This window comes from Talpa europaea (assembly GCF_964194135.1).
Source record: "Talpa europaea genome assembly, chromosome: X".
Classification (NCBI taxonomy): domain Eukaryota; kingdom Metazoa; phylum Chordata; class Mammalia; order Eulipotyphla; family Talpidae; genus Talpa; species Talpa europaea.
Genome location: NC_140081.1, coordinates 61996982 through 62007537, shown reverse-complemented (window position 1 = coordinate 62007537; position 10556 = coordinate 61996982). Strand labels below are relative to the sequence as shown.

The 10556-nt window shown below is 38.5% G+C and overlaps 1 protein-coding gene across 1 annotated transcript in view; it reads left to right on the top strand.

The window, feature by feature from the left end:
* Window positions 1-8472, top strand: part of TRMT2B (tRNA methyltransferase 2 homolog B) — a gene marked incomplete at both ends in the record, with an annotated part of 28964 nt that extends 20492 nt beyond the window's left edge. Inside the window, 3 exon segments of the mRNA XM_084258071.1 lie at window positions 51-170; window positions 416-515; window positions 8346-8472. Of these exon segments, the coding sequence (XP_084114197.1) occupies window positions 51-170; window positions 416-515; window positions 8346-8472 (347 nt within the window).
* Window positions 8473-10556: the final 2084 nt, after the last annotated feature.

Here is a 10556-nt window from a genome sequence, read left to right as displayed (position 1 = left end):
GCTACCTGCTTCTGGGCTTGAATTATGTCATGTGGTCATCTCTTCTGCAGGCATCACCAACTGTGAATTCCACACTGGTCGAGCAGAGAAGATTCTGCCACAAATACTCAAGTCCAAGGGTGACGGGCAGGTCATTACTGCTGTGGTGAACCCAGCCCGGGCTGGACTACGTAAGGATGAATGGCTTTCCTGCTGCAGAACTAGTGAGGCATTCCCCTAGTCCTTTGATGTCCACTAGCTTTGGTCCCTCATCCTCATACCTTGCTAAGAGTGCACCCAAAGGGCTGGCACTGAATATGCATCTCCTCTGTTCCTAATTCCAACCCCAATTCTAGGTGCTGGCCAGTTGGGAGTTTGTGTTAACTCAGATCATGATAGCTCAGTGGTATGAATAGCTATGTGTCTCTTCCTTCAGATCACCGGGTGGTTCAAGCCATTCGAAACTGCAGGGCTATCCGCACACTAGTTTTTGTTTCCTGCAAGCCCCATGGTGAAACCACAAGGAACATCATTGAGTAAGTCATGACTTGTTTTCTTAATTATTTTTTTCTGATTGGTAAGGTGATCCATGCTTATTGGATCATGCAGACAAGTATAAACAGAAAATTGTCACTATACTATCATCAAGAATCAGTTACAGAGCCAGGTCCCAAATAAAGCAAATTAGGCAATGCAGTTTGGGTACAGAATTTTAAGAGGATGCCCCAAATTGCCATAATCAGGATACGTTTTTTAATGTATTTTCAAAAAACAAAATGAACCCCCAAAATCCATGATGAACAAAATACTAAGTTTTTTTTAGAAGGTGAGATCCGTGCTGTACTTGCTAAACCCCATCTCATTCTCCTTATCTTAATCCTGGCCTGGTTCCCATAATACTTTATTAAAGTAGGCAGCCAGTACACAGACTGTAGTTTTCCAATCTGATTTTATAAAGTATTACATTGAACTATTTTTTTGATTACTTAGTTACTGAGTTCATTGGTACCCTGAAATTTTTCACCCAAGGCAGGATTGCTTCTTGCTCCCCTCTTGCTCTGGCCTCAGTCAATTATTTTGATTTTATTTAAAGATTTATTTATTTATACAAGAACTGGGGTGCAGGTCAGAGGTACGGGAGGGTGAGAGAATTCACCAGAGACAGAGACAGAGCGGAGAGCAGAACAGGCAGATGGACCAAAGACATTGCTGAGGGGAATAGCAGGCGAGGCAGGAGAGATCTGCTGCGCCATGTGGGTTTCTCCCTGGCCATTGGGGAATCGAACCCACACTGCAGAAGCTGCGGACAGCTCCACAGCGCAGTGCTCAATCTGCTGCGCCACCAGGGAGGCCCAATTATTTTGATTTTTGAAGTATTTTATTTTTGTTTCTTTTTCTCTCTCTATCCCTCTCCTGCTCTCACATGCACACACACATATTCCTTTTCTTTTTACGTGAGTAATAGAACTTATTTGTAATATTTAAATAATACAAGTGGGTATAAAGTATAGCTATAGCTAGATAAGTGAGAAATAAAAGTAAATGAATTGAGTTTTCATATCAGTGAGCTAGAAAAAGAATAATACACCTAAAGGAAACTGATGGATGAAGTCAATGTTTTTAAAAATTTGATAAATTAACTCCAAAATAAAAAGTAAACCTATAGACATGCCAAATAAACAAAGGAGATATTATTCGAAGAAAATAAACTAGATAAGCCTAATCAAGTCTATAAAGGAGTAAAACACAAAGTCGTGAGAAAAAGAGCATAAGTACAGATAGGAATTTTGAGAAGTTTTGTAAAAATTATAAAAAAGTACTTTCTATAGCTCTTTTCCCAATGCATTTGAAAACCTAAATGAAGTGGGTGATATTCTGGGAAACTGTAAATGACTAATATTAATTGCAGAAGCTATAGTAAACCTGAACAACCAGTAATGAAGAGAACAATGAGAAAATTGTGAAAGAGCTTCTCCCACCCAAAATAAAAAAGCTTGAGGTTCATATGTTTTTATAGTCTTATTTCCTTATCTATTCTTGTACGTATACTCTCCTAGTAGTCCTTTATCTTTATTTTACTGTTTAAGATTTTTTTTTAATGTATGATAAAGGTGGCATCTTTGTGGGATCTTCAGTGGGGAAACAGTGTACTATCTAACAAATGCTGGTGGCAGAAGGCTCTTCAGAAACTTCTGGAAAAGATGACATACAATATCATTAAGGTTCACTATATTTTAAAAAAGCTTCCTTTGTTACATGATCACAGAAATTAATTCAATGGATCACAGAAGTAAATGTAAGAACTGAAGCATAATAGTAAATCTTTGTGACCGTGGCTTAGGTAAAGCCTTCTTAAGTATGACATCAAAAGCCCAATAAATAACAATATATATTATATATTTATATATAACACATGTACAGATTGTGTGTGTGTGTTTGAACATCATCAAAATTGAAAAAACTTTTGTGCTACAAGTGATACCATCAAGAAAGTGAAAAGACAAACCATAGTGGGGAAAAATATTTGTAAATCATGTAAGGATTGGTATCTAGAAGCCAGACACAAATGGTCACATAGTGTATGATTTAGTTTGTAGGAAATGTCTACTAGACAAATCTCTACAAAGTAGATTAGTGTTGCCTGGCCCTGAGGTTGGAGGGTTTGGGGAGAAATTAGGAGTGACCACTAAGGGGTGGGTGATATCTTTTGGACTAATGAAAATATTCCCAAATTAATTTTTTGTGAAAGTCGCACAACTCTGTGAATATACTAAAAGCCACTGAACTGTATAGTATGTGAATTATATCTCAATAAAACATAAAAATAACTTGATGATAAAAAGTACCAATAACAGAGAGAGGAGACAGCATACAAAGTGGAAAAAAAATTTGTTGTTCATATCACAAAGAGTTTTTACTTAATTTATAATAAACTCTAGGAATCAATAAGAAAAACAATAGGCTAATAGAAAAATGAGAAGTCATGAAAAGAAAATATAAATTGTTTATGAACCACAAAAGGATGCCTTGGCTCGTCCATTTTCATTGAAAAGCAAATTTCAAGCACTCTGAGATACTGCTTTTTACATCTTAGATTGACAGATGTTCAAATTTGATAATGCATTGTTAGCCATACAATGGGCAAACATGAATTCTTTTTTTTTTTTAAGATTTATTTATTTATTTATACAAGCGCTGGGTACAGTCAGAAGCACGGGAGGGTGAGAGAATTCACCAGAGCCAGAGTGGGGAACAGAACAGGCAGACTGATGAAATACACTGCTGAGGGTAGCAGCAGGTGCGTCAGGAGAGGTCTGTCGTGCCATGTGGGACCCTCGCCATTGGCTGGGGATCGAACTGGTGCTGCAGAGGCTGCGGGCAGCTTTGCAGCCCAGCGCTCAACCGCTGTGCCACCAGGGGAGGCCCGGAAAACATGAATTCTAAAGATTTATAGGTCAGAGTGTAAATTGGTGCTATCCATACGGAGGGGCAATTTAGCAATACATTGTGTTGTCAGAAAAGTCATGACGTATTTTTTCTTTGAAAAACATAGAAAATTGCATCATGACTTTTCCAACAACCCAATAGATTAATACTATAAATGTATATATCCCCTTTGAGGCCCAGTATTTCCATTCCTGAGGCTTTATCCTACAAATCCTACAAATATACTGATGTGTAAAATGACATATATTCAGTTACTTATAGCAAATGAAATATCTTAAATATCCGTCCAGTGAAGAACTAGTTAAATTAACTGCTATATCTTTATGGTGGAATACCATACTTCTCTAAAAATGAAGAGAGGGAGAGTGAAGCCTGTGTATATGTTGGGGTATGAAATTGTACTCCAAAAATTCTATTGTTTTATAAACAAATGGCAAAGGCATAAAATTGGATTTAAAAAAGAATGAAGATGTTCTCTCAGTACTGATATGGAAAGATTTCTAAGGTATCTTGTTTTTTAAATTTTTTATTGAAGTAACATTACATTATAACATTATATAGATTTCAGCTGTGCATCATGATAAATAAGCATCTGTATATACTACATTAAGTTTACGAGTAAAAGTCCAATTATGTCCTTCATACAGTTGACCTCTTTTACCTGATTGGGCTCACCCTATGTCCCTCCTCCCTTCTGGCAACCTAATTTGGTTTTAGAGTCTAAAGGTTTATTTTTGTTTAATCCCTTTATGTACACACATATGAATGAAATCATATGTTTGTTTTGCTCTATCTGATTTATTCCACTAAGCATAATATGCTGTTGGTTCATCCATGTTGTCGCAAATGGCAGGATTTCATATTTTTTAGAGCTGAAAAATGTTTTCCATTGTGTATATATATACTGCATCTTTATCCATTTATCTGATGATTGGTATGCTATATTTTAATACCAGCTTTATTGAGATATAGTTCACATAAAAAATTCACCCTCTTAAAGTTACAATTTGGTGGGTTTTGGTATGTTTTCAGGCTTACGTAGCCTTCATCATCTAATTACAGAATATTTTTATCACTCGAGGAAGAAACCCTGCACCTTTTAGCAGTCACTCTCCATTTTCAACAACGCCCCTGGCCCTTGTCAACTACTAGTCCACTTTCTGTCTCTATAGATTTGGCTGTGTAAATAGAATCTTAAAGTATGTGGTTCTTTGCATCTGGCTTCTTTCATTTAGCATGTTCATTGCAAGCTTCATCTGTGTTGTAGCATGTAGCAGTAATTGATTCCTTTTGTGGTCAAATAATATTCTTCTTTTTAAAAGATTTGTTTTTATTTATTAACGCATACAAGAACTGGGGTGTAGGCCAGAGATGCGAGGAGAGGGTGAGATGATTCACCAGAGACAGAGTGGGGAGCAGGACAGGCAGAGCTACTAAAATATACTGCCGAGGGGAGCAGCAGGCGAGATAGTAGAGGTCTGCTGTGCCATGTGGGTTAGCTCCCTGGACTAGGATGGGATCGTCATGCTGCAGTGGCTGGTGATAGCTTGATAATTCTGAGACTTAACCCTTGCACCACCAGGGAGGCCCCTCAAATAATATTCTATTGTTTGGGTATACCATAATTTTTTTTTATCTACCAATTGGTTGCACAAGTTTTTGTGTGGACGTCTGTTTTCATTTCTTTTGTCTATACCCAGTAGTAAAATTGTTGGGTCATATGGTAACACTGTTTTAACCTTTTAAAGAATTGCCAGACTGTTCCTGAAAACTATTCCAACGAGATTGCCCAATTTCCTCTTCCCACAAGTGTATGAGGGTGCATTTTCTCCACATTCTTACCAACATTTGTTATTATCTGTTTTTTTTTTCCTTGTATCCATTTTAGTGTGTGTGAAGTGATATATCTCTGTGGTTTTGATTTGCATTTCTCTAATGACTAACAATGTTGAGCATGTTTCCATGTGCTCATTGGCTATTTGTATATCCTTTATGGAGAATTGTCTATTCAGATCCTTTACCCACCTTTTAATTGGGTTTTCTTTTTATTACTGATTTTTAAGACTTCTTTATATATTCTAGATATAAGTCCCTTATGAGATACATGATTTGTAAAATTTTTCTCCCATTCTGTGAGTTTTCTTTAGCTTCTTGATGGTGCCCTTTGAAACAGAAGAATATTTAATTTCAAGGATGTCCAGACTATTTTTTTTTATGGCTTGTAATTTTGATTGTAAGGTATGTTACTAAATGGAATCAGCAAGGTGTACAGGACTGTTTATGTAACAGTAAAGTATCTTTGTTTAAAAAAAGGAAAAGGAAAAGAACACATGCATCTATGTACATATATGTATCTATGTGTGTATGAGTATATGTATATAAATGTATATATACAGAGTGAGAGAGAAACTGGCAAGTTCTATAAGAAACTGCAAACAGTAGCTATGTCTGATTGGGGAGAATGCAGGGACAGGAGTCATGGGTGGGAAGGAGACTTCACTGCATACTTTTTATTTATTTATTTTTTTTATTAAACTTTTTTTTTTTAAAGACTTATTTTATTTATACAAGCACTGGGTACAGTCAGAAGCGGGGGAGGGTGAGAATTCACCAGAGCCAGAGCGGGGAGCAGAGCAGACAGAAGGACCGAAGTACACTGCTGAGGGGAGCAGCGGGCGGCAGGAGAGGTCTGCGCGCCATGTGGGACCCTCCTCTGGTGGCCAGGGAGCAGCCGGGGATCGAACCGGCGCTGCAGAGGCCGCGGGCAGCTTCGCAACCCAGCGCTCAACCGCTGCGCCACCAGGGAGGCCCCACTGCATACTTTTTAATATTTCTTCTTCAGTAAAATGAAAATAATCATTATGAGAAACGATAAATTAAAATGCAATGATTAACAATAAACCAAGGATTTTGCTAACATTCATATTGTATAAAAACATGGCTTTAAAAAAATAATGAGCAAAGATGTAAAATAATGATAGTTCAACAAAAAATATATTTTTTTTGGCGAGACAAATATATTTTGAAAAGACAGTATGTGCATATGGTAGGAAAAAATTCAAATATGAAAGAGTAGGAAGCGAAAATGAATCTTATTCCTGACCTGTAATCCTTTAGATGTCACCACTTTTACCTGATTCTTACATAGCCCACCAGAGATATCCTGTGACAATACGTGTGCACATGTATGTGTGCATACCATTCTTTTCTCATTTTTTTAAACAAATAGAAATGGACTATAAACTCTGTTCTGTACCATGCTTTCCACTGAATGATTGATTGTAGAGATTGTTCTGTGATGATATGGAATCTGCATAAGAAGTATAGGTCTACTCATTTTTTAAATAGGTTATATAGTTTTAACTTATGTCATTTAACTTGTCCATTGCTAATGAATTTTTAATTCATTTTTTAAAGATTTATTTATTCATGCATACAAAAACCGGGCCAGATGTGTGGGAGGGTGAGAGGATTCACCAGAGACAGAGTGGGGAACAGAACAGGCAGACTGACTGAAATACACTGCTGAGGGGAGCAGCCGGTGAGACAGGAGAGGTCTGCTGTAACATGTAGGTATCTCGCCAGCCGGCTGGGATCCAACCTGCACTGCAGAGGCTGCAGACAGCTTCACAGCGCTGCGCTCAACCACCTGCGCCACCAGGGGAGGCCCTATTGCTAATGAATTTAAGGTTGTTTTTTCTACTCTGTTACCACACTGTTGCTGTGAATATCCTTGTATACATATCTTTGCACATATGTGTATATATTAAATACCCACTGTGGAGTTGGAGCAAAGCATCTATACTCTTAATGTTTTCATGTATTTTCTAACAGATCTAGAATGAACTTATCAAAAATACCCTTTTGGGATTGTGACTGGAAGTACACTGAATTTACTAATTTAGGGAGAATTGAAATTTTTACAGTGTTTTTCTGTTCATGGGATTACCAGGTACACGGCAGGCAGGGGTGCTGGGGGGCCCGGAGGCTAGCAGGCCTCCCAGCCCCCAGCAAGTCTTCACTCTATCTGGGCTCTCCGGCCTTCTCTGCTTCTCTCTCGGCTTCTGCTACTTCTTTCTCGGCTTCTCTTTCGGCTTCTGCTGCTGCTGGCGTCCCTGTGACGCCGCCCTTAAAAGGCCAGTCTCTCAGCCCAGGTGTACCCACTCCAGGTGCCTGCCATCAGGCATGCATTCAGGACCACAGGGTTCCCTCATCTATCCTAATGGCGGGAGGGCAGAAAAGCCTGATACCTTTTACCTACCCTACACCATGTTATGTTTATTTAATGAAATACCACATTGTCAATAAAGGCGAGGTGGCTTTGCATATAATATAGATGCTCATAATGAATATTGTTAACTGATGAAACTGACTGTAAGGTAGCATGTACAATATGTATAGCGTGACTCCATTTTTAAAAGCCCACTTAAATGTACATGTCCAGAAAAGTTAGCGGTGGTGATCCTTCTCTGAGTATTAAGTTTACAGGTCATCCTCTGCGCTCATTTTTGCGTGGCTACCTTGAAATAAGGGGAAAAAGTAATCTCTTTTGAAAAAGTTCAACAGAATACATTTAACTCAGTAATATTCATTTCTTATCTTCTGGGCGCAAATCAGAGAAAAGTATATGACGTAAGCTCATTGCTCCAATCACCATGGAACCCCTATTCTGGGGCACACACTGGGAACACAGAGATGAATAACAAGCAATTTCTGCCTCATTTCTTTGCTCAAAAAATGATACGCCAGTAAGAAAGGTGGTGAAAAAGAACCTAGGTAGTTATATTAAGTAGGATGCTGTTATAGAGCACATCAGAGGAGACTGTGGGAACACGGAGAAAGGGCTTCAATTTAAGAAATTGTGTTCCCATACGTTGTCCTTGGTTTCTCAGAAATGATATTTTGATCTGTCTCTACAGGCTGTGCTGTCCTTCAAACTCTACTAAGAAGCTTCTAGGCGAGCCTTTCATACTGAGACAAGCTGTGCCTGTGGATCTGTTCCCCCACACTCCACACTGTGAACTGGTGCTCCTCTTCACTCGATAAGCAACCTCCTACAAGGCTTCAGGCTCTTTGTTCAGGCTGAAGTTTCAGTAAATCCCAGGTCTGGCATATTGCTACTCTGCAGACCCTGAGAGCATTGCCTGGGAAACCAGTCTTTGGATCACGAGCAGAAAGAATATAGTAGGCTATTTTAAGCGAGTTTCTAATCTTAGTTTTCACGTTCCCTTGCTTTCATGTGTGTTTCCCTGGTTTGCACCACTACTTGGCCCTGGATCTAGACGGCTTCTTTCTTTTGCTATCAACTTATTGTGCCCTTGGTCCTAGTTTATTGTCTTACCTTTCTGACTCTGCCTGTGCTGGGCTGACAACAGAGCTTTCCTCACCAGCTGGTAATACTTTCACATGGATTAGGATCTCCATATTTGCCCAGAGATTTTACTAGAGCTGTTCCCAGTTCATGAGGTAGCCAAGGGTTGGAACTAGAAACAAGTTTAGCTGTTTAAATTGGCAGAATAAGCTATAAAGTGATTGCAGGTGACTCTGTGAGCACAGTAGAGCTTTATTCCTTTGGGCTTTTGAGACTTTGAGGTTTCTAGAATCTCCTTTAAAAAGTAGTTACTCCTAGGAGCAGTAGCACCAATTAACTCTCACTCGAGGAAGGAGGATTAATCATAGGAAAGAACCTATGGGAAAGTAGATATTCGAAGAAGAGACCGAATGCCTGTAATTGTGCTGTGTAGTGTGGAGGCAGAAATCTCCAGAACCCTATAATGGCCCAGTATATACTATAATAAACTGCATATTGAAACTGGCATTCTCTGGTCTATGATTTCTTTGAATCCAGAGTTGTTCTTGGACACTTGCCCAGCTGTTTAACTTGTTTTGACTCTTTTAACAGGCTAAGGACATGCAATTCAGCAAGTATTGTCTGATTTACAAAATGATATTAGGTCAACTAGTATGTTTAATTCTTTTCAATCATAAATACTTACAGAGAAGCTTCCTTCTAAGAAAAATATGGCTGTTAAAACTACTATATAAATATCCATTTTAAAAAAGACTAGAAGGGAATCATCTAAAGTGCTAAAAGTGTGGATGTATGGTGGGCAGATAGCTTTTATACCCATTTGTCTATTTTTCATTTTAAATAACAGGCTTATATTGTTTTTATATATTAAAAATTCTTAATTTTTTTTCCTCTTCCTTTGTTCCCCATATCTCTAAAAGGCAATCCCATTTATCGATATTAGTTATTTGAGCAGGAAACCAGTGTTATCATTCCTAGTCCAACTGCCTACGAGGTGGTCTCCACCTGGGTATCTCCTAGGTACTCTAAACTCAACATATCTGATGTTGAATGCTTCATCTCTTTCCCCCAAACTGTTCTTCCTCCTATATTCCTAATCTTGATGAATATCCTAATCTACTCAGCCTCCAAAAGCTGGTAATTATTTCTGAGTCCTTCTCCTATACCTCCTACTTCCACCCATTGTATGTTGTCTCTTACCAAATTATTACTGGAAGGACTGTCTTCCCAATGGATGCTGCTTGGATCTACTTTTACTCCCATTGATTCCATTCTCTATAGCCAGGGTGAGTTTTCTAAAATGCCACTCTAGTGTTGTTTCTCCAGTGCTTAAAATCTGTTTGTCATTGACCTCCTGCTTTCCAAATTCCCCCTTCATAATCTGGGCAACCTCATTTCCCTGTCCACATAGAATTCCTTTCCCTCGAAAGGACAGCTCTCTTATGTCCTTCTGGTCTTTTTCACAGTCTGTTTCTCCACTTGGAATGTTCTTTTTCTTCCCTCTGCTCACTAATTTTACTCATCTTTCTGTTTTTAAGAAATGTCTAGTGAATAGAGGAGTGAGTATGGATATTTGGCTTCCTGATAATTCAGCTAGTATAATATCCTGCAAATAAGGTGATTTTTACTTTTTAAGAATTGATTATCATCGTTTTAAAATAATACATAAATTTCAGGAGTATAGTGCAATACCTCGATAAACATATACACCACATTCCACCTACCACCAAAGTTCTAGTACCACTCACCATTATCAAATTGACCCCCTCTACCCATTCCTCACTCCTTCAACCCCACACCCTCTAGTCACCACTATCTT